General features: G+C 33.6%; 3 protein-coding genes across 3 annotated transcripts in view; 1 reads left to right on the top strand and 2 right to left on the bottom strand.

Annotated features, from left to right (window-relative positions):
- LOC106153256 (pre-piRNA 3'-exonuclease trimmer) overlaps nucleotides 1-5,047 on the bottom strand; it is a 9,996-nt gene extending 4,949 nt beyond the window's left edge. Inside the window, exons 1-10 of the mRNA XM_013527114.3 lie at nucleotides 4,866-5,047; nucleotides 4,450-4,501; nucleotides 4,150-4,223; nucleotides 3,828-3,864; nucleotides 2,286-2,361; nucleotides 1,975-2,022; nucleotides 1,144-1,238; nucleotides 602-702; nucleotides 339-424; nucleotides 136-218 (exon numbers count right to left, since the gene is read on the bottom strand). Of these exons, the coding sequence (XP_013382568.2) occupies nucleotides 136-218; nucleotides 339-424; nucleotides 602-702; nucleotides 1,144-1,238; nucleotides 1,975-2,022; nucleotides 2,286-2,361; nucleotides 3,828-3,864; nucleotides 4,150-4,223; nucleotides 4,450-4,501; nucleotides 4,866-4,944 (731 nt within the window). The 5' untranslated portion in view covers nucleotides 4,945-5,047. The remainder of the gene's footprint in view (nucleotides 1-135; nucleotides 219-338; nucleotides 425-601; nucleotides 703-1,143; nucleotides 1,239-1,974; nucleotides 2,023-2,285; nucleotides 2,362-3,827; nucleotides 3,865-4,149; nucleotides 4,224-4,449; nucleotides 4,502-4,865) is intronic.
- Nucleotides 5,033-24,258, top strand: LOC106153254 (uncharacterized). Its single transcript, XM_013527111.2, has 21 exons — nucleotides 5,033-5,207; nucleotides 6,048-6,208; nucleotides 8,153-8,262; nucleotides 8,665-8,778; nucleotides 9,010-9,120; nucleotides 9,393-9,442; nucleotides 11,364-11,434; nucleotides 11,743-11,860; nucleotides 12,124-12,203; nucleotides 12,590-12,770; nucleotides 13,075-13,493; nucleotides 18,061-18,250; nucleotides 18,627-18,742; nucleotides 19,307-19,554; nucleotides 19,892-20,889; nucleotides 21,238-21,351; nucleotides 21,677-21,794; nucleotides 22,355-22,459; nucleotides 22,728-23,012; nucleotides 23,166-23,318; nucleotides 23,621-24,258. The coding sequence occupies exons 1-21, from the start codon at nucleotides 5,138-5,140 to the stop codon at nucleotides 23,835-23,837; spliced, it is 4,029 nt and encodes a 1,342-aa protein (XP_013382565.2). The 5' UTR covers nucleotides 5,033-5,137; the 3' UTR covers nucleotides 23,838-24,258.
- On the bottom strand, nucleotides 13,802-17,081 carry LOC106153257 (uncharacterized). Its single transcript, XM_013527115.3, has 6 exons — nucleotides 16,678-17,081; nucleotides 16,051-16,175; nucleotides 15,720-15,873; nucleotides 14,841-15,563; nucleotides 14,504-14,579; nucleotides 13,802-14,234 (listed from the first exon to the last, which is right to left on the bottom strand). Exons 1-6 carry the CDS (start codon nucleotides 16,742-16,744, stop codon nucleotides 13,802-13,804), a joined length of 1,578 nt encoding a protein of 525 aa, XP_013382569.2. The 5' UTR covers nucleotides 16,745-17,081.

Genomic DNA, 24,258 nt, shown 5'->3' with positions numbered 1-24,258 from the left:
TTTGTGAGGATGTCTAGAAAATGACTAAAAATTTACAAAAAAAAAACAAACAAACAAACAAACAAACAAATGAGTAATACAATAAATCAAAATGCTCAATCATATAAAAGAATTCAAATTTAATCATCACATAACCTTTCCTCTTGGTACTCTTGTGAATTTTCATTCATGTCTTCTAGCTTTTTCCTTTGCCCCACTGGTACTTTTGTTACTAATATCTGGAATGAAATAAGTCAACATTCTGTTAATTTACTTTATATGAATTAATCCACAGATTTCAATGTATCACTTCAAATAAACTAAATTTAATCTAAAGACATTTTGATTGCATTACTTACCACAGGATTCAGCTGGGCTTGTCTCTCTGGCCATATGTTGTCAAACCGCTGAAGTAATTCTTCATGCAAAATAAAATCTGCAACTCCTAATAATGAAAATAAAAGATTATAATTTACAACAAATATACATCCCAAAATGACTTACACATGTACCTTATTTTTTTTAAATTACCGGTACTGACCAAAACAGAAAGGCTGTGAGATTTAAAAGACAATAAAAATGACATTATACAACATACATATATCATTACATGATAACATACTTTTTGGCCTATTTATGAGTTTGGTGTCTCCATCTTTTGCTTCTACCACCCACTCTGCAACCTCAGAACATGCCTTCTGCAGAGCATCTTCATCCACATCTCTGTAAGTAAAATTCACATAGCACAATACTATGTATACATGTATAAACCAACCGACTTTCTATTACTAATTTAAAAAAAATTATATTGTCACAACTGACCCCTGATAACCTTTACCTTTGTATTCAGCAATAGCCATATAGACTAGTTAATAATCACTTTAAAATTCCAATATTGCTAAGACCCATTATCAGTAATATAATCTATTAGTAGATAAATCAAGTTCAGGTCAAGTTCATCTTCACTGATTAAATTCTTTAAAAATGCATTTTTTTTTTTGCAGAAAGAACAAAGTTATTTCTCAGTCTAATATCTGACCCTCTGTTAAGTCAGCAATAAAACCAGACACACCGCATTTTCACACTCTCTTTCTTCACTATTCTCTGCAATTACATTGTTTCAAATGTGTTTTCTTAAACTGAGAAGTGGGTATATTCACATACCGTTCCTGTCCATCAAATAGTGATTGGTTTCTAAGAATACTCCTTAGTTGTTGCTCTTGCGTCCTGTTTAGAAACGGCACACCTTCATATATGAACTGGAATCAAAATGGGTGATCTATACACATTATAAAGACTAAAACTTTTTTAAAATGCAAACTTGTACAGTGATATGTTGCAACAAGTGTATTTTAATTTCCTTGCTACAAAAAGCTGGTTAAAGGGAAAACAACCGTTTGTTTTGGTGAAAAAAAAAATTCCCAAACTTCCCAATGGTTAATGAATCCATTCTGACATTCAAAGTTAGTCCATGTTTTTTTTCCTAATAAGTTTTTTTTGTAATAATCTTTTATTAGAGATTATTACTGAAGTATAGCCATCTATGAAGGTCTATGTGGTCTGATGACAAGCACAGATTCCAGAATAATTGCAATGAATAACTGTTCTTTTGGAAATAAGATGGAGTTAATTATTTTTTATGAGTTAACAATGTTTCTATTATGAAATTTTAATCTCATAGGAACAGTTATTACTTTAAAGGTTTTTACAGTCCAGCTGTAACAACATAGCCTAGTACAGTGTCACCTCAGCAAAATGAAAATATAATGTTTAACCAGTTTCTAAATTCTAATCCTTCTATTGCTCTCACTCACCACCAATATACTGTAGTGATCTACCATGCTCTATCAAGCATCAGTTTATCACTTTGATATCTTCTTTTCAAACACATGTAGTTCAAATTCATGTTTCATAGATAAAAATTCAAGATGTGCTTAATTATTTTAGCATTTCTGACTCTTCGTAAAATTTATAGTCAACAATCTAATTTCTTACCTTATTAAAGTCAAAATTGAATGTACACAAGAATTCTAAACTCGACACCTGAAATAAAAAACAATGAGGAGACAAAATTATTTATTTGAAAAATAACACATTTACCACTATTACAAAATATTTCTCTCTTATCTTTGTGTGAAAAAAGAATCAAGAATGTAAATTTACTTAATGATTCTTTATGGTGATAAATAAGGTGATAATTGTGGACTGAGCCTCACAGTTGTCTTCAATGTATTTTATTTATCATAATATTAATCATGATTGTATTTTCACAGAAAAACAAAATAATAATAAAACAATTATAATACCTGACACATGAACCTTGGGTCAATTGGTCCAAATGAAGAAGGAAAAATGTGGAAGTTGAATGTATAAGCTGTATACCTTGTAAAGAAAAAGGAAGGAAAACATACAATAATCATACAAAAAAGCAAATTACTAACAATACCACAGGCATCCTATGAGCTTCAGAATTTTACTTTGAGAAAAAAGCAATTTTCTATAGCTCTAGGACTTGCACTGGATGTTTTACATTATGTATGCCACTTTTATATAAAAAATAATGTAGTTCTTAATGTTTCTCATAACATTTAGAATGACATCCCTTTCCAGACTTACACAATACATCTCCTTCCCACTTAATAACACTAATAATGGCAAGGCGTATGGTATCATGGCCTTATATCATGCATATAATAGACAGTTTATTTCTCAAATGAAATTGTGAGATGTCACAGTTTGGAACTTTGCAAGGATATTAAGCCCAATTAAAATGCTCTTAACATTTCACTGAACATCAATGTACATTTGCAGAGGGGAAATGCTGAAAATATTTTTACACCTTGTTGAGTGATGTTGAGTGGTGTTCAACATTGTTCATTGGAGTTTAAATGAAGGCAAAATAGTTCAGTGGGTTGACTCAACATATGTTGTTGTCTAGAGCATTTTTAACATTCCATCCAACAATGTTCAGTCAGTGCAGGGAATTATATCGGATATAATTGCCTGGTCAGTGCAAGCACACTAGACCCCTCTTTTCATACTAAAGAGGCTCAGGTGGATTCATATTATTTCTCACAATAGTGAAACTTTTCATCCATGCTCTAGTTTTTTCTCTTTTTATCATCTTTGCCATCACTGTCCTAGTCAACTACAAGCTGTAACAATGTCAGGGCTACAAGGACTTTTTTACATTAAACTAACACCATTAATAATTTGAACAAAAAAGTCAAGGTATGGGTATTTTGAAACATAGGTTTTGAATGCTTCAATGTATTTCTATCAGGATTTTTTGCATTATGGAAGACTAGTATGGCAGTCTACACTTGTTTTGTATGATTTCTAGGTTTATGCACCTGGTTTATGAACAATATGATGATTTTATAACACTTTCAAGGTTACAGCCAAGCGTGCCTTCATCGCCAAACTTGTGTTGTGTGAAATTGTTAAAAGCATTTTTACCCACTCTCACTGTGCATCACTAAAAGTCACTCTACAAATGTTGAGCAATGTTCATCAAAATGTTGAGGGCATTTTCACTGGGCTTTAGGCTCAAATGAAAATAATGACTTCAGGTATACTTCAGATAAACTTTATTTAAGGGGGGTTCGCATTATGAAGGTCTTAACTGGGAAGGATAACAAATTTTGCATAATAAAAATACTACTTTGGGAGATTTTTAAATATGGGTGCACGTGGGACACCTTTAAAAAAAAAAAAATATATATATATATATATATATATATATATATATATATATATATATATATATATATATATATATATATATATATATAACTATTTTTTCTAGCTATGTACTTCAACTACAATAAATATTAAAATATGATTACTTGTTTTCATTTTCTTCTTTGACAAATGCAGACACTCCTGGAAAGTATTCATAAAGTGATATTACGTAATCTGTATATAATCTTGAATTTCAATAATCTTATTCTCTCAAAAATATTCAAGTTAAAATCATATCAATTTATAATAATTTTTTTTTGTTCTAAATTAATTTGAATGACAAAAATTTTGTCAATGCATATATCAGTAATGACTTATATCATAATCAAGAATCTTAGAATGGATGCACAGATATACAAATTAATTTTCATTTACATGTTCTCAGCTTTTTAAAGAAACATCATGTATGGAAAGGCTTCTACTTACCAAACTGACATATCTGGAATTGACTGACACCACTCTTTAATTGACCATAGCGTTGTGCTCCATCATCAAACAGACTTAAATAATCAAAGTCTTCATTAATAATGAATATATGATATATCAGCATCATGCTGTATTATTTACAGCAACTGCCAAGTTTACATACACAAATAATAAGAATGCTTCATGTTCAAGCGAGAAAATATGCCATTTACATAATACATGTACGTGTACTGTTAAAATAATTATTACTTATTGAACAGAAATATGGAATTATAAAATGCAAAGCAGCATGCTGTTCACCTTGGTCTGACTTTGTTGTTGATTCTCAGGCCTGTAAATTCAGAGTCAATAGCTGAAATAAAAAACATGTAAAAATGTATTTCTACTTATACCAAAATGGAATTAATTTGCACTAATTTCAAACAAAATTCTCATAAAACGGTTTGAGGACTTGGTTTGAGAGTGATTGATGCCTGTTTGTCTTTTACTTTGAATTTTATAATGAATACAATGTTAATGGACTAAATTCTGGGTGCTTGACACTCAGTCGATTTTGATAGTTATTTTTTCATTTTGGTTGATAAGTGTAGTATGATATCATCATTTCGTGTGGACATCTAGGTTCACTGACCAGTCAAGGTGACAGCCTAAATAATAATAATTAAGACATACTGGTATTCTATTAATTTAGGGAAAAGACGTCTTAGGACGCTCACCTATAAATTTCGCTCTATTTATAGCTTCTTCTATCCGAGGGAACTCGTCTTCAAAATTTGACCTCAGTACATCACACATTTTCACTGTAATTTTACTTCTAGCTCTAGAAACTACCTGCAGTGACAGCGACCAGCATGTTTAACTAGTACTTCTTGGTGGATGTCGTTATTGGAAGTAGGTACTTGTAGCCTCGACTTCAAAAGGCGACATTTTTGACTAAGTGACAAAATATGAATGAGGTCTGTGAAAACAGCGCCTTTATACCACCTTGATGGAGACGTTTGAAATATTGCTATGTGTGTTTTCCATCCTAGGGATTTCGGAACGTGTACATGGTATAGGTAAGTGAGACATAGCTTGACGATATCGCTTGCTTTAACCTTTTGAACGATGCAACGTTTCTGTTTACACTAGTTACCTTCAGTTACCTTGTTCTTGCAAGGTGGAAGGGTCCGTGTTTCCCTACCCAGGTTCTATCTCAAGTATCGCTGTCGCTGAGGCATGGGAGAGGGTATATAACTAGCAGGAGTCTGAAGTTTTCTCAGACCTTTATTTCCCTTTATAACATCACTTGCCTCCAGTCTCCATCTCAATCAATCCTTATATATATCTTAACACACACATTTAGTTAGAAATAGCGTTGTGTTTTATACAGTATACTGGACAAATTAAATTGATGGTGATGCCATTCAGTTTCTACTCCTAGCCTTTTGTTCCTGAAAAACTTATGGATTTGATTATTTTTTAGTTTTCTTAACATATACCAATATAGCACAAAAATTCATGCGTTAGTACTCCTATTGACGATTCTGATATGTACTGTCTGTGCTAACGTCTGTTTATAGTGGGTGTATGATTTTACGACGGTCAAACTGGTAGATAGACAGATGAATTTAAGGAAAGTGATACCTCTGTTGATGGGAAAACTGGTTGGCTTCACAGTAATGTGCGTGTTGAGGAGATGAGATGTAAAATAAAAATTTGAGAGCTGCCGCACTGTGGCTGGTTCAGCAACCGGTTTTCATTTCCAACTTTTTGAGGCCTTTGCTTTCATGCCTTAGCAGACAGTACATATCAGAATCAGAATGTCAGAATGAATTTTCGTGCTAATACCAATAACCAAATACTGTACTTAATATGGAACACATTAGTAACTGTACCATTTACTTTTACTTTTTTAGGTGTGGGTCAGGTAGAACTGACATTAGCAGTGCGGAATGGGGATACATTCCAGTATGTTTTCTCAGAAGTTCAGAGCTCTAGACCAAGTGACACTGTTATTGAAGTTAGGCTCAGTGTGACACTCCCCTTCACTGGACAAAATGTACCATTTGAAAGTAATGTAAGTATTGGCTTTTTAAAAATATTTTGATGAATCATTTAATTCTTTTACTTGTAATTTATTTATATTTAATGAATATATAATATATATTTTTTCCATTTTGTAAGTACTGAAGGATAAATTATGTGAGATTTCGACATCACTTAAAGCAATAATAACTCTTCCTTTTAGATTCAAAATTCCGCAAGAAATACATTGTAAACAATGCATGGAAATATATTATATTGCATTACACCACTAAAACGGATGATATTGTAGCAAAACTAAAAACTGTGCTTGTCAATAGGGCTTTCGATGCCTTTCTTCCCGGTCGTCAAGGCATCCGTTGCCAATGACGTTGGGGTGTCGCGGATTCTCGCGTTCATTCGAGACCAAAATAACATATGGCAGCAATATGATAGCAGTGCATGATGCAATCCTCACACATAAGTTGCGAGTTTTTGTACAGTGCATCGGATAACGAATAGCCCAGAACTGCACACATTGTAGATATAAATGCATTTTGAACAATAAGACGAATATATCGTATGAATCTTATATTATTGTTATATAGTGTTGTTGTAGTCTGCTTTTCCCGCAGTTTTAAGTAGGTCACCAGAAAACTTCGCTCGATATCGCGTGACTGTGCAATGTCAGAGAGGGCTCCGTCAGTTAAAATCTCTTAAAATTGCCGTTTACTCCAGGAAAATCCAATTTTTGGCCAAAACGAAGAGTTATTATGACTTTAATTGTAGTATTGCATACTTTTCTAATTGAAAAAACATCCTAAATGTAAAGTGGTGATTCAGTTTTTTTCTTCTAGGGGGAAAAAAGCAAAAAATATTTCTTTAAGTCATAGTATATAGGCCATTTTATATAGTACACTTGGGCTTTTAAAATTATTAAGCTTTGATCCATATTTGATTTTTTTGCTGTCTCTAAAGAAGAGCTGTAGACCAAGTGACACTGTTATTGAAGTTGGGCTCAGCGTGACACTTCAGAGCTCTAGACCAAAATTAGCTAATATCATTTTTCTTATTGTATTACATTATTATTATATGATTATATAATTTGCTATAAGAGCATCAGTAGAGACTAACCAATGTCCACATTTAAGTGCCTTTTTGCTCACTATCATAAGAAAATTCCTAAATTTATAGTTACTGTATTGATATTATACAAAATCAGGAATACTTTTGATATAATTTGAGTACAGGAAAACTATTTTTAATATAAATAAAGCATTCCCACCTGATCTGATTTTAGTGTTTTCTGTTATTTATTTATTTATTTATTTATTTATTTATTTATTTATTTATTTTAGTTTTTGTTGCAAGTCCATCTGGTCTGTTGCAAGCCCATCTCCCCAAAAATCACATGGATCATCCCTCACAACTAATTGACCTACTTTTTTCCTAATTGGCCATAACTGGCTCAGTTGTGTTGACAGTTTCTAGTCATACCTGCATTATTCTTCCTATATGTAATATTCTGTTATTGCAACAGTTTCAATACCCCCCCAAGTTCTGTTTCAAATACCTTCAGAACCACTGTACTTTCCATATTTTCTAAAAACTCCAAGATAAATATGCTTAAACAGTTTCAATACTCTCCTTTTTGAGTAAGATTTGGTCTTTCCATGCTGTTTTAACCTTTTTACTTTGAAAAATATAACTATTTTTCAACAATTTTGTAACAATTTGTTTACAAATAAAACTTGACCTTCATTTTTAAATCCTTTTTATTATGTTTTTACTGTTTTATATGATGCAGACTGTAGGGAGTTGGCAGTTTGGTGATAACCAAAGTCTCACTTATCTCTCCCATTGACAGTAGTTTGAACTTGTCTGTCATACAGATAATGCTCAGATTTTCTTTGTCTGAGCTGTAAGGGTTTTTTTTTTACATCTGATCCCTGTTTGTGACTTTTATATCTGACTTTTATATATTTTGTTTCAACTGCAGGTAACAGTATCGTGTGGATTAACACCTGACTCTGCTGGCTACAGTCAGGCAAACTTTAATGATACTTTTGTGGATGTAGATGTCAACAATACTGCCTTTGTTCCCTTCATGTAAGTCATGCTCTTCTTCTTTTTCTTTCTGGAATTTATGGAATCCAGCCAGCATTTGGAAAACTTGGAGACTTAGAATCAGTTATTCTTTTGTAAAAAAAAAAATGGCTTGTGAATTGCTAATTGATTATGGTTATACTGTCATTATATTTGTTATTAGCATAATAAGTAACCATTGGCATTTTACCTCCATGGCAGCTTTTTACCTAAATGTCCAATGACAGTTAATATATTGTCCTAAAGCCTAGTGATAATCTGACAAAATCTAACTTTAACTTTTAACCTGGTCGATAACATGTCAAAATGTGTGATCATCTGGCATTCATGGCGAGCAATATTAAAAATATTTTCAGCACTGATTGTTTTAATACTCCAGGAGTACTATAATTATAATAATTTTAGCATCATTGCTGCTGGTCGTCCAGCCAGTCTCCAGTGCTGGGGCGTATCTTCACCCATCTTAAATGCTACAGACCCTCCCCAGTTTTCTAAGGCTACTTCTATAAGCCCTCCAAGGTAAGTATTATTAGTTTTTTTTAAGTCATTGTGAGAGAAATTGATATTTACTCTTTTGTCAATTTCATTTGGAAAAAATTGCTTGAAAAGGAACAATTTTTTAATTTTTTATTGAAAGATTTGGTTTTTTGGTGTCTTACATTCAGGTTCAATCAGATTGTGTCTTTTGTCCCACAGCCACATTGGAATATGATAATAAAATTTATTTATATGAATTAAATGTTATTCCAGCACATTTGTCATTACAAGAGTTGCTACAATCAACTTTTGTTCAGAAACAATCATTGTTCCAAATCAGGAGTCCTCTGTGTGTACAGAATGTAAATTCCTTCTACAGTTCAGGTGAGATAAAGTTTGCCAAGATTGATTGTTATAAATACAATCTATTGTAACCAAGACCATCTGAAAGTGGGACTACATATTTTTAAAAAGATAACAAATGCATGGTTTGGTTTGGTTAACTTGGACTTCTTCATCATGTTTGAAAGTTTTTTTTCAAGTCGTGTTTTGAAAAGTTTTGAAAATATGTGATTAACTAGTTTGTCAATTTGTAAATATGTTGTCATATATTTAATCAGTTGAACATATGTACATGTTTATTGTTTGCTTTGCAGTGAACCAATTCAAGACAACAATGTGACAATATCATGCACTGTTCCCACAGGTAATATGAAATATATAACCCAAAGTGCATTCTTTATAGTATTCATAATAGAATTGATATTGATACAGTAGTACAACTGATATATGTATTTAAATCTCTCTCTCTCTCTCTCTCTCTCTCTCTCTCTCTCTCTCTCTCTCTCTCTCTCTCTCTCTCTCTCTCTCTCTCTCTCTCTCTCTCTCTCTCTCTCTCTCTCTCTCTCTCTCTCTCTCTCTCTCTCTCTCATATTTATTTATTTTCATTTTCTCTTTATTAATGCTAACAGATAACAGGGAAAATGTTAGACAACTGAATCAGTCTGATAAAGGGATTGTTGTTTCTGTTCATTCACTGCATGATAAACAAATTTACATAAAACCAACAGCCCATCAAAGCCAAACACAGCTTAACCAGCTTAATGATACTTCATCTGAGAACCCAGCATCAACTCCATCACTGACCAGTGACTTTGATACAGAGTCTTACTTAAAAAGAATATCTAATTTTGAAACATCTGCAAGTCATAAAGTTGTGTATTTGTACAGGGTTAAAAGCACTTATTTTCCGTTGGGATCAATCAAACTGTTTTCTGAGACAGCAACACGTACAACTGCAGATGCCCTAAATATGACAGAGATAAGTGAAAATGTTGTTCCAAGTGTAAAAATTGATTTAAAAAATTTAAGCTGTGTGTCAGATTCTATTATCAAAACTAGCCATGACCCTGTAGATGAAGGTGGTATGCAGACAAAAGTCCCACTCAACATTGAGTCTATGGGAAAAACTAGTCTAGATCCGGAAAAAACTAGTCTAGATCCTTCAGGTAAAGCTGGTATGCAGACAAAGGTCCCACCAACCAATGAGGCAGAATTTTCTAAAATATATCTGCTAGAAGATGTGCATGAGGATAACATAAGTGCTTCATTAATTTTGCCTAGTGGACAGGGCAATGAAATGTTTGCTTTGAAAACTACAGATATACTTAACATGACAGTGAGGACTGATACCCAAACCGTAAGGTATTCACTGGCGGAATATACTACTAACAGTATGGAGAGCAGTTTTATCTATCCAAATAATTCATCAGTCTCAAGTATAGAATCCAGTGCACATCTCATTGAAAGTGTTGGGCATGACAGTTCTGTTGAAGCAGAGGTGTTGGATGAAAGCAGTAATTATGGTATATGGATATAAAACATATTTCTGTACATTTTACTACTGATTAGTTATTGATCATATCATTTCTGACCATGCTAAGATCCATGTTGTCAACTAGATTAATTGCTGAATGGCATGTGAATAATTTTCTCTGTAACAGATACAATTTTTAGTTATATTTTCAGCATTTATTCAGGCATAAAAAGTCACAAAATAGTTTTGCATTCTGTCACTGTGACTTAATATTAAAAGGCAAAGGTACTAATTACTTAAAGACACCCACAAGGCACTTCAGTTTTAAAGACTACCTGTGCATGGTTTGTCTGGCAGCATTTTAACACAAACAGCTTAAAATAATTTTCTGATATATTAAAAGCCACCTGTATGTTAACATACTTTATCTAAGAAAGTTTTCACAAATAATGGCTTGTTGCTGAAATTAAATCACTTTTTAAAAACTGAATACCTCTGTTTCTGCACAAGCATGGGATCTTTGTATAAACTCTGTTTTTTTAAAGCAGAGTACTAAATTACTGATAAAAGCCATCCAAAAGCAGACAGAAAATAGTGTACTTTGAGTAACGTTTACTTTTCTTTAAAAAGAACAAAAAGAAAACTTTAAAATCATCTCATTGCCAGATTAAAGAAACGTAAAAATCTCAAAATATCTGTATGTGATGCCAGTTTGGTGATACCTTAAGTGGGAATAAACATATTTTCTTTGACTTAAATCTGTGAATGAAGGCAAAATTAATTTTCATGTTTTTATAAAATTTTCTAACAGTTACAGACCAGCGTCAGCTGAATATAAGTATAAGTGACCACACGGCTGTGATTGGAGATACTAGTATTGAGGTAACTCTGTTTATTTGGTTTTATATATAAATATTAAGGTAATTTGCCTTCATATTGTCAACATACCTGTTGTTTCCGCTGGTCACATTTCTAAAGTAGAAAAACAACATCTTGTTTTTTATCACTACCAAATCCTGATTCCTAACTTAAGAGCTCTAATATGAACACCATAGTTGTAGAAATCAGAATTTGCATAGTATTGAATCATTTCATTTTGTTGTAAGATTATTTGATTAGTATTATTTACAGAACAGTGTTAGAGCCTATGACAAAAATATTTTTTGAAAAAAATTAATTTGTTTTTCCAGGTCAGCTACAGCATTTTAAACCCTGGCATTCAAATCAATGTGGTCTCTCCAATCATTGTGACCTGTACAGCACAGTCTGACGGCAGCGGGTGGCAGTATGATAGGAACACAGCAAATGGTATAGAACAAAACAGCACACTTTAGACAAATGGAATTTATATTGATATACTTTTCCAGTATTATCAGAGTAGAGCTTCTTCATTCATCATTTGAAATTTGAAAACATTATACCTGATTTGGTCTGATTGGTCTCAAGGCTTTGAATTATGAAAATAGTCATACACTTCAGTTTTCAGAGGGGAAAACAACAGAAATATTGACCATGGGTATGTTAGATAATAAATATATATATATTACAGTTGAACATTTTATCTTTTTCAGATGCTGCCCAGTTCCAGCGTGACCAGGGCAGAGTCAGCTTACTTCCTCAGTATACACACACTGAGGGGACCAGACTCACTGTGAGTGTTTGCTCTTATTTTTACTTTATTTCATTCAGAACAAGTCAAGTGACTCACACAATTAATTGTCTATGCATGCATTTGAGCTTTCTATCCTATGCTTTGTGACCAGTGGCAGTGAAATCCTTTGATTTAAGTGATGCATTCTCTCCTTAGAAACGAGTAACTATACTATTTATAAATAACTTGAACAATGTACTATTTATAAATAACTTGAACAATGTATGTAAATATTAATAGTTATAGATAGCATGCAATATTTTCAGTGATGGTGTTATGAACTTGTTAATCACAATTTTTCTCATTCAATCACTGTTACCTCTGAATCAGCAAAAGACATTCTTATCTATCTATCAATATATATATATATTTATATATCATTCCAGGCTCTCCTGGCTTTAGATGCTGGAGTTAATGGGCAGGTGGCCTTCACATGCAGTGTGGTGACTGTGAACAGCACTAGTGTGGCTAAAGCACTGGCCCAGGAGAATTACTGCCCAGTAGCCTCACCTTCAACACCAGGTCCTGTTACTACCACCACTACTACCACTCCGACAACCTCTGCAGGTAAGTATTTATACATCTAAGTGGATAGTTTCATAAACAAATCTTATCTATGCCTGATATAATAAAATGAACATTTTATAGTAAATAGACAGAAATTTCAAAAAATAAAAAGCACAATTTTCCTTTTTTTATGATGCTTTTCAGTTGAGTAAAGAATATTTTACTCTTTGAGTAGATAGATTAATTGTTCGAGTTGACTGTGATCCACTGTTTATGTGCCATTTGTGAATTTCCAAAAAAAAAAAAACAAAAAACAATAATGCTTAAAAGATGGATGCAATTTGCCTTATGTTTTACATTGCAGCAGATGCAGGCACTACTCAAAGCAACAGTACAGCAAATAGCACTGCAGAAACCACAACACCAGTGATGGAAAATACAACTATTTCAGTTACTACATCAGTCAACAGCACCACTGTTGAAGCTAATACAACTGCATCTTCAAACATGACAACATTAACAGCCAATACAACTGAAGCTCCAACTACTACAACTGAAATAATGAACACAACTACAGCTAATGTAACAGTAGGGAATGCAACCAGTGAACAAACCACAACACCAACTTTTGCAGCAAGTATATCCACAACAACAAGTGTTAACAGTACTGATAATGCAACATCAGCTGTGCCCGTAACAGCACTGCCAACAACACCGCCAACAACACCAGTAGCAAATGTGACCAATCAGTGGAGTATTTCACCAACAAATCCAACTTTTCAGGTAAGTTATTGCATTGATTCTTTATTGGTGTAATTTCTGTCTTTTTTTTTTTTTTCTTTTTTAATATTTATTTTGTGTATGTGCATGTGTGTGTGTTATGTGTGTAAGCTCTTTCCTGTTTAATGGACTTGTGGTTTTTATAAAAAATACAAAATAAAGTGTTTTTAACTATTTGATATGACATTTTATGACATTTTTGCCTAGCTAAAAATATTGCAAAGATACTTAGAAGTTGATATGAATATAAAATGACTCTCTGAACTTGTTAGAATAGGTCACTAATTTTTGTGATGATAAAGAGGACAGAGTCATTCCCCTTTACTGTAAAGGTCATTGTCAACCATAGTGATCTCATCTTGAACTTGAGTGTCTCCTGTTGACAACTGATGATGCCCCTCCTCCTCTTGTAGTTCCTTTGTTTCATGGGATTCATCAGCTACCTTGTTTCTTTTATCAGGCTGAGAATACAATGGAGAACCACCCTCTCTAGCATTTTCTTCCCCATTTGGCACTTTGTCTGATTTCAGTGGAACAAAGCTGAACTGTGGGTTCATAAAAGAGTACAAGTGCACTGCTGGTGTTTTGTTCTGATCTTTGCGAACAATTTCTATTTCCTCATATTTATTGATAAATACTGCTTCTCCTCTGGAAGGAAAAACCTCGATTTCACCAGGCAGTGAACTGGAGAGAGGTTCAAACCTGTTGCCAGCAGTGTCTTTCCTTTGCGATAACCTGTTTTTCCTGCAAAGTTCATCATTAAGTAGTTTTTATTCATTTTTATATATATAAGGAATAGTTTGTATATATCACTTTAGACTATAATTGAGAGGCATTATGAATGTAAGTTTATACAATACTGTAAAATTAACACAGCTACTGCAGAATGGAAAGCAGGGTTTATAAAAAATTAGGTGTTTATGTTCTGCAATCTGGGGGGTTGCAAAAAACCTTACATATTGTAAAAAAAAAAAAAAAACGATCTTTAGTTAGTTATTGAATTCTTGAATTACCAGCAGAAACAAGCCACAACACTGGTGAGAAGTAGGAACAGTAGACCACCTCCAATACTGAGGCCTAGGATCATACCTGAAATGTCCATGGACTGTTTTTCACCAATATAAAAATGTCTTTCAAACATACAACAAATAATTTTTAAAATATTCAAATAAATAGCAGATTTCTTATTGCTATATAAGTATATTTCAAAAAATGCCCTTATGGTTATATAAAAAAAAATATATTTATACAGTGCAGAGCAAGTATAAATAGTTAAATACTATAGTTTAGGTTTGAAAAATTGTAAATGTATGTAGATTTTCCAATTACTATCTTCATAGTTGCACCTACCAAAGTTTTCAGTTCCTGTTCTATCATCATGTATAGTTGGTAATGTTGTGCCAAGCCATGAAATGGAAACTGAACTCCTCGCTGGTGACATATTGGTTGTGACTTCTTGACCAGAACTAACATCAGAATAGCCAGTGCTTGAAATTGATTGTTCATCTGTGGTCACTTTAAGTTCAGTTACTGTGGTAGAGCCTGATCCAGCAGTAAATGTGACTTCAGTTGTTGAAATGGTTGCCATTTTTGTTTGACTTGATATTTCCATACCTATGGATGTGGTGGAATTGTCTGTAACTGTAACCAGTGTACCAGGGACTTGGCTTGATCTTTCTGTATTAGTGGCCATGTTGGAACTGTATGTAACTGTATTGTTTGAGTCAGTGGCTTGATTTGAGTTTCCTGTTGACTGTTTTGTTGTTGTCGTTGAAAAAATTGTATCATTGTAGCAACTGTAAGCAATGAGGAGGTTTGTGTTTGCCTTACTTGTATCGTTACAGGTTATATTTATCTCTGTAACTTTAATCTGATTACAGCTGTTCCTGTATATGCAGGCTGCCTTGATTGCATCAGGTTTATTTTCATAACATTGATCTTTTGGGGCACAGTTGTACTTATGTTTGTCTTTGGTACGTCTTCCATAAAGAGCCTTTTCAATCTGAATTACTTGTTCTGCTGGACATTTCAACTTTAGTTCGTCATTTAAGCAACCAAAGCTAAGATAGTCATCTAAAAGAAGATGAAATAAAATTATATATATATACACTAAGTTTTACAATTATCATATATGTGGTAATGTAAGGCAACAAAGTGAGAGCCAAAAATTTAACTTGCTGATGACAAAGCATTAAAAAATTCTGTCAGTAAAAGATATTGTGTTTTTACCTTCTTGTCGCTGGTTAGTTATACGAAGTATAGGGTTGTTGCTGCCATTAGAGGTAACATGGAAACCAAAATCTGTTGACTCTGTACCATTGATAACAACTGTATCTTTACCATCAAAATGAAGACTGAGGTTTGTGCTTAGTGCATTATTTATCTAAAATAGCGGAAAAAATAAGGTTTCATTACAACAGTCACAGTTTTAAATAAGTGTTTATTCTCAACTATAAGTTTTACAAAATATTTGTCAAAACAATTTTCAACTGCTAGAAAATATCATTTCTAAAAGGGCAATTTAATTAGATTTTATGGTGAAATTATCAGTTGAAGATACCTGGAAAGTTTTGCATATGACATTCTGACAGTCAATGGTGATTTCCCAGTCTTTGGCCTGTGGTAGGTTGGTCACTGTGCCTGTTACATTGTTCCCAGTTTGATTGTACCTCAGTTGAGCAGTATCTGTGTTTAAAAAAATCAGATGATAAACGGATCTCATTCAGTGCAACGTTAGAGGTGATTTTTACAAGAAAAAAATATCAGAATATATTGCAACATACTGCATACCAATCTGTATTCTAGGTAGGGGGAACGGTTTGAGGAAATGGTTTGACAGCTCTGATCTAGCCCAAGCTGTTTGATCTATAGTTGGTTTACTTAATAGTTTGTTTAATTCTAACATAAAATGACAAATATAAAAGGGGCAGATCAGTCATCCTGTTTATATTATAGATATTTCCGTTTATGTGTGGATATAAGCAAATAAGTTACATTTAGCCAAACAGTCTTATACATTTACATATGTTCATAATTCAAGGACTAGAGAAAATGAGACTCGGATATAATGCAGGTGATATAATTTTAAACTAGATGTCTCACAATGTGCAGTGTATGTTATGTAAAATAAATATCACACAGATATGTTTTCAAAGGTATTAAAATTTTAAGATATAACTCCACTCACCAGGAAAATCATCTTCAGCATAAACACAGCTTAAAACATAAAACAGAATTAAAAACTTGTAAAACATTATGAAGCCCTTCTTTTGGTAGCTAGCTTTCTCTCCCTCTCACTCGGAATGGTGTTTGGAGTAAGGAAGTGGGAACTTTTAGTCTTACTCTTTTCCATTTCTCCTTTTTCCTTGTTTACTCAGGCATTTTGTGTATTCCTTTTTTTAGTATTGGTTATTGGTGTGGAATGGCTTTTGTTGGGATATTTTTGTAAGGTGACTTTTGGAAAGATGTTGTTTACAAAGGTAACTCTTTCATCCAAATGTTATGAAAAAGATGTGACTCATTGAATGCCAGGGGCAAGTATGAGAAACCTTCCTGGTTTGTTTAATGAAGTTGTTTTGATGCCATAGAAAAAGAGATCATAAGAAAAGGAAAGTGAAAAAGAAAGTATTTAGGCTAAAGCAGAGGGCACAGAAAGGGGAGTGCCAAGTTGTGGGATTTTCTTGATATGGGCACTGTCTCTAGGTGTTTGTTTTCCATAAACTTAATTGCTAATTGGGCATTTCACAGCACAGCCTAAATACTCAGCTTTGGCATGTAGAAAATGAACATCATAACCAGATCCTGTCTAAAATTTGATATTTCATGATTGTGCTTACTTTTAACTGTATGTGGTTTGATATAATTTTGAAAAGAAAAGTATCAAGCACAAGAAAATAGATAGATAAATAATGATTGAATTTTATTAAATAAAAAATAATTTTGATTTTTTTCTGGGAGTTTGGGTCTTGGTAGCATTTTATAATTTTAGTTTCACAGGTTAAAATGACCACAGGAAAAAAAAACATAGAGACCTGTATCAGTATTTTCAGTATGAAATTTAATGTGAATTGTAATATTGAAATTGATGCTGTGTGTTATAACTATGTCATGTAATAATCAGTAATGGGGAAAATAACTTGCTTCTTGGTTGGAGTTATAATGTTATTTATGAGACACTGCAGTAAGGATGTTAGGTTTGGGCAGGTATGGGTTTTTGAGTGTCAAGGGAATGTTTATGTAAATATGAATGGTGAACTAGTCTGTTACTTTTGGAGGTTAGTAAAAAGTAGTAGTTTAAGTGGGTCTTGCTATCAAGTACCAGGTTTGTTATGCAAGTGTTATGTTTGAAAATTTAGCACACAGCACAGCACTGTTTAACCTTACAAGAAAACTCATCATGACGTACCTTTGCATAAACATCAGCACCAAGTTCTAATGCTAAGCATTTAAAATTAATGTAAAATTCCAGCTGTTAATGCTAATATAGAGAAAATATTCATTATCATTGAATATAAACATATTTTTTCTGAATGATTAACATTTTAATTAAATTTTATTTTATATTTACTAGAGCAATGAAATTGTCAAAGAAGTCATAATAGAAAGAAAAGTAGATCCCGAAGTGGAGACACAAGAAATAATTCTGGTGAGATGCTGTGCTGAGGATAGTAACTTTAGAAGATTTGCTGGGAAAACTGCTGAACTTATTGCCACAGTGACCAGTTCTCCACTGTCTGCTATTAATGGGACATTGGCTACCAGTAAGTGCCCACCAGCAATACCAATTATGTATACTTAAGTCAAATAGTTATTTGTTGAACAAAGGCTCTATGTACCTTTGTGTGTATATCTTTTAAAATTTTGATGATACAACGAAGGATATTTAGAAACAACAGTTTTTATTTATCTTGATTTGATTCAGGCCTACTTTTGTAAATTGGAATTTTTAGAAGAAATTTGTGAAAGATCAGAATTAAGTTCTAATTGTTTATTGTTGCTTAAAAGTTGTGTCAGACATTCTAGCATTGAATTAACTTAATTATTTTCCCCATTTTTATTAATTGACTATTTGATAAATTGTTTTATATGGTTAGACATGATGCAATTTAGTCAAAGCATTGTGCTCATTACATTCAGCTGGTGCCAACATAACAGTGGAGAGTACCTTCCCAAATCCTGCCTATGTGGAGATAGCCCCCTGTCCTTGTGACCTCACCTCCGGCCACTGTGATACTGGATGCTGTTGTGATAGTGTAAGTCAGAGTTTACGTATGTCTAAAGGCATAGAAAGTGAAGTAATGGTGCTTATATTTCAAATTTTTTGCACAAAATAAGGGAGTCGGATAAGTAGGTCAGTTTATTACAAAAAAAAAAAAAAAAAAAAAAAAAGATTGAAGAAGGTGCAGTTTTATAGCTTTTTCATTTATGGAGTGATTAATTTGGGTTATCCCTTGGCATGTCCACTGAATTTGAGCCGTATAAAAAAGTACATTGTGGAAGTGGTTTATATGCGTTACTGGAAAATAATGCTCACTTTATAACTTAAAGGGTTCTTTGACTAGATTTCTGGATGTAAAGAACTGAATATGTGATGTTTAGTATAAGGTGTATCTTTCCATTTGACTTATGTGGGAAGTTAATAAGTTAATATTAGATAGTTTCATTGGTTAAGAAATTAAAGAAATTTTTATGGCATCGATCATGGTTTGTTTTGGACGCTCTATGCACGACGTAATGGAAATTAACCTAACTGTGCCAGTTTGCTTTCAAAGCACTGTATGTAAATATTAAATAACCTGAATGCTACTGGTTTCCAGGACTGTACCTCTGCAGACATTGCCAGTTTTCAGTGTCTCCCAGGTGTGTTTGGAGGATCTGGTGGCGGTGTGGTGGACCACAGCTGTGCCAGCCCAAGGTTTGATAAGGAGGATTGGTTCCCATTGATGTGTGTGCACCAAGAGAACAGCCCCTTGCTGGGCATGTTCTTTCAGACTGAGCCTGCTTTGAGAACCACCACTGCATTTAATACTAGAGTTGGCTCCAGCAAGCCAAATTATACATTTGAGTGAGTTTTTATGTTGTTTTTTTTTTCTTATGCAGTTTTCTTAACAGTTTTAATAGTATTCAAAGATGGTTTGTTTTTCCTTTCTTATTTTCTTTCAAGATTTTGTTTTATCTTAATTCTTGTGTATTGTTGATAAAGATTCTACTGATGTTTAGTTATAAGAATGCAGGTAATATGCCTTTCCATTTGAGTATAATAGCCTAATTACAGCTTTCAAGGTGCATGTTCTCTGTCTGCTTACCTATAGTGCAGCAAACGTATTTGAGGTAACTTGTATTATGATTTTAAGAAAGTAAATGTCATTGAAATTGTTATCATAGCCCTTGATTTCTTTCAGGGAGAATGATGACCAGAGCATATTTGAGACAGTTCCTGGATTAAACCCTGGCTATAGGCAGGGAGATGGTATCAAGACATCCTCTGTTCTACAGGGGTACTTGTCCATTCCTCAACGATCACTTAGTGGAGAATGCATTAGCTCGGCCCCTGTCCAGTTCTTAAAAGACTTAGACTCATCCTGCGTGCATCACTTAACTGAATCTCTTTGTCAGGAAAGCTCTCCTTTGAATGCTCGGACTTATATAACGTCCACTAGACTGACCAACCCACCCTGTCCACAGAGGCCAGCCATATTGAAGTCAATGAACACTGAAGCTGATGTAGATACACATTATTTTTGTTTGGAAGATTTATCAGCCTATGTGAAATCACAGCAGACTTTGAATGATTTTTATAAGCCCACTCAGAAGTATTTATTCAGAGAACTTAAAACATTTGATAATACAACTGGAACTAATAATTTTACTTATTCTGAGGTAATTATTGAACAGAATGCTACAGATGTAGGGAAAGCACAGAGATGTGTCTGGGATGATGGTTTTACTCTCCCCCCAATACCCGAATATAACAGGACGACAAATACCTGCATGAATGCTGTGTTGAATGTTACCTACGATTTCTACTGGCAAATGGGGAACATTGTTAATATTAGTGCTGTCATTGTACTGGGCAATATATCCCTAGAACAGGTCCGTAGTTATAATAGAACTATTACTAATACAGTTCAGATACCAGAATCTTATGAGACTGTTAACATGACCACAGAAGCACCTGGGGTCAATCAGACTTTGGTGAATGTGACACAACCAGTTAATAACACAATACCTAGGAGAGAAGAGACATACACTGTGGAGAATACCACTACCACTACCAGTGCCACTGTTCTCACCCAGGTATTCACTGTGAGGTTTATACATGATTATCTGGATGTGAATGCAAGTACATCAGATAATGAGACAGAGAGGTTGGAGTTTGAGGACCGTTCTGGAAATCCAGGTAAAGATTCATTTTTTGAGGAGAGGGAGTAAAAATATGGTCTGATCAAAGATTTCCTCTTTATGAGAAATTTTGTAAAACTCTTTGATGAATAGTGGAAAGGTTTAAACAAAAGAAATAAATCTTTGCCCAGCTTTCAGATTGTAAGATTTGAATATTTCCATATTAAAAATTAAAGTAATTTGATGTTTACTTTTAAGAAGACTGAATTTTAAATGTTAATGTTTTGTGGTAGAGATATTGCAGATGTTGAAGAGCATTTTTTTTATATAATATATGAGATTTTTTATTACATGATTAGTGTCTTTGGTTTTTCTGTTACTTTTATCATCTTTGTTTTCTGTTTAGGTTATGATTTTATGAAGCCTGTATTAAGTGGAAATCCAGTGTATGATCCTGTCCTGTCAGATTTTAGCTATGTTGATGCCAATTTAACTCAGGCACTGGCCTTGTGGAAACCAGGTACTTGTTGTTTGTTTGTCAATAAATTTTGCCTTTTAAAATTTAGCTAAGAAAATGTTAAATGTCAAGAGAAGGTGGTGCATCATAAGTAGAATTCTTTAATTGTAAAATAGATGCTAATTATTATAGGTAAATTCTTAAATATTGCTTGTCATATTAAGTCAAATGGTGATATTTTCATGTTTTCAGAAAAAAAGGTATATCTAATTTGATTTGTTTTTAAAATCACTGCTATTTAATTTTTTTTATTAAAATAAAACATTGTTTTAATATATGGTCACTATAAGTGGGCTACACTATAATATGAGCTGTTTTTCTGTCCCAGGTCCAAGTGGTTTGTGTTACCATGCTACAAGACACACAATAACATTTGGAGAAGATGCCACAAGTAGCTGTATACTGAGACTGGGTCTAGAAGAGCTGAAGAATTGTTCTTCACTGAGGTGTGATATGTTTGTTATAAAGTGTGTAATCCACATGTACAATGAAGGCTACTAATTAATGTTCATACAGACCAGAGCTTAAATCAAGTTTCATTACTGTAAATTATTGAGAGTTTACTCCCGTTAAGTCGAATTAAAAAACTTATAGTCAGTGTTAATGAAAACTACAAGCCCGTAGCCAGCAAATTCGAAAGGGGGGTTCTTTTTCTGAAAAAGTCGACCTTTTACAATGAAACTTATGTGAACCTAGATAAAATTTTATCCAAAATGGACCTTTTCCTAACAAAAGGGGCTGTTCTTTCAAACCCCCCGAACCCCCCCTGGCTACAGGCCTGAACTACCTATTTTGACCATATTTTATGCTTATGTTTAAAATATTTTATTAGGAATGATTGACAGTTAAAACAATATGTTTACATCGTTTCCTTGATTTAGGATTCTTTGTAATTTTCACAAAAGTCCATACCACAACATTTTTCTTTCCACAGTCCTCAAACACCCAGAGGTAATCAAGTACAATTTGTAGAGCAATTTTGCATTTCTTTTCTCTTTTCCTTCAGGGAACTAATTCTAGCAGAGCAGACCAAGCTTATGTCAGCACAGTATATTGCCACTGTTGGAAATCCAGACAGGGCCAATCTGGAAGATTGGGTAGCTGTTCTCAGGTACAGAAAATAAATAGTCTGTCAGAATTGGAACAGATTTGTTATTATGAAAGGTGTTGTAAATTTTCATTGAATTCATTTCATGTAATTATTCGGGGTAATTCCCAGATTTCAGATTTTATACTGACCAATACACATCCCTGTTATTGCAATTTATTTTTTTGTGCTTTTGAAGTCTTGGCAAAGTGAATATAATTATTTGGTCAGTGTCTAATTCCACATATACAAAACAATTTAAAAAAACTTAATTTAATTAATATTTTCACAGAGAATCTATACAGTTCAATGCAAGCACTGTGACCACACAACTACCCTCAACCACTGTTGAGATGACCACAGCACAACAGGAGACAACGTCCATAATGGACACCACCACTAGCACAACCAATATGACAGAGAATGTTACAGAAGAGATCCACCAGTACAACCTGTTTGACCAAGTGGAGGGTGTATGCCAGAGTGTACCTACAGGGATTCATGTGGTCATCATGTATGCTGAGGTTGGCAGACAGGATGCTGTGTACATCAAGCAGATTGTAGGGGCTAAAGTCAGGTGAGAGGGAAAGCCCCTGGCCCCGGTTTCACAAAAAAAAAAAAAAATAATAATAATAATAATAATAATTAAGTCAATTCCTTGGATTTGTGCATGTGTCCATGAGGGTTCTGTTATACTGTTCATTTATATATTCATGTCTCTGTTGTCTAGTTACTCCCTGTCTACGTGGCAGATGGACTGTATGGGGGCCAGTGGTCCAGCTTGTGCCAATGTATCTACAGAGGGCCTAGTACAGTCTTTCCTGCTACAGAGTACTGTAACCTTTGTCAAGGTGCCTGCTGCTGAACCTGTCCAGCCTATCAAGTAAGTACTGATATTATAGTAACTGTCACATATTCAAATCTAGCAACTTTGAAATTTGTCTCTGGTCTCTCCGAACAGGCCCGTTAAACTGATCTGCTGCTTAACCAGTGAGCTTTATTTATCCCCCAGTCACATAATAGCCATTTATCCATGACCAATATCAGTTGTGTGACCTATTCTCTAGTCTACTTCCTCTGCTCTTATACCAGTGTTAGTTCATATCGTTTGCTGTATCCCAAGTTCTATTACCACATTGTGCAGTTTTACCCTCATGCTCTTGACTGTTTGTTCTGCCATTTCAGGTATCTTGCTGGAATAAACCCATCAATATGTAAAGGGGAGACATGTGAAAGACAGCTTCTCTATCCTTTCACCTCAGCCTATCAGGGAGACCCTATCATGTATCGTGTGGGATTTGGACTCCTTGTCATTTTTTCTTCCATTGGACTTATCATAACACTGCAGCCGTGGATACAAAAACTGGTAGCAGCTGTACATAGAAGCATATTGTTTCTATGATATCTCTTTAAAATATTTTTAAATGTTGCATTCTGGCATACAATAACAATCTTGTTTAATATATTGGGCAAGAGTTTTTTGTCAATATATTTGCCCATATTTATTGATAAGAAGAGATTCACTGTGTTGTGCTTTACATTGCATCACTGACTGAAGTTTCTTTAGGTTTTAGGACAAAAGTCACACAGAAAATACTTATTCATGTTTTCCCAGATTATCTGAAAGAAATGAATATGTAAGGAGAATTTTGATATATTTCTTAATCTCTTAAGCAGTGTGATACTGAATTGTAGCAAACAAAAATAGCTAAATAGCACATTTTAGCTTACTTTTTCATAGGTTTTAAGTTTTATGTTTTCTGTAGACAAATTCAGAATGTAGAGAATATTAAACCCGTCCATTGTTTAGATGTCTAAAATTG

This window comes from Lingula anatina, chromosome 1, assembly GCF_051362555.1.
Source record: "Lingula anatina isolate TDL-2025a chromosome 1, LinAna3.0, whole genome shotgun sequence".
Classification (NCBI taxonomy): domain Eukaryota; kingdom Metazoa; phylum Brachiopoda; class Lingulata; order Lingulida; family Lingulidae; genus Lingula; species Lingula anatina.
Note: the sequence above shows the minus strand (reverse complement) of the source record. Positions and strands in the feature narration are given on the sequence as shown.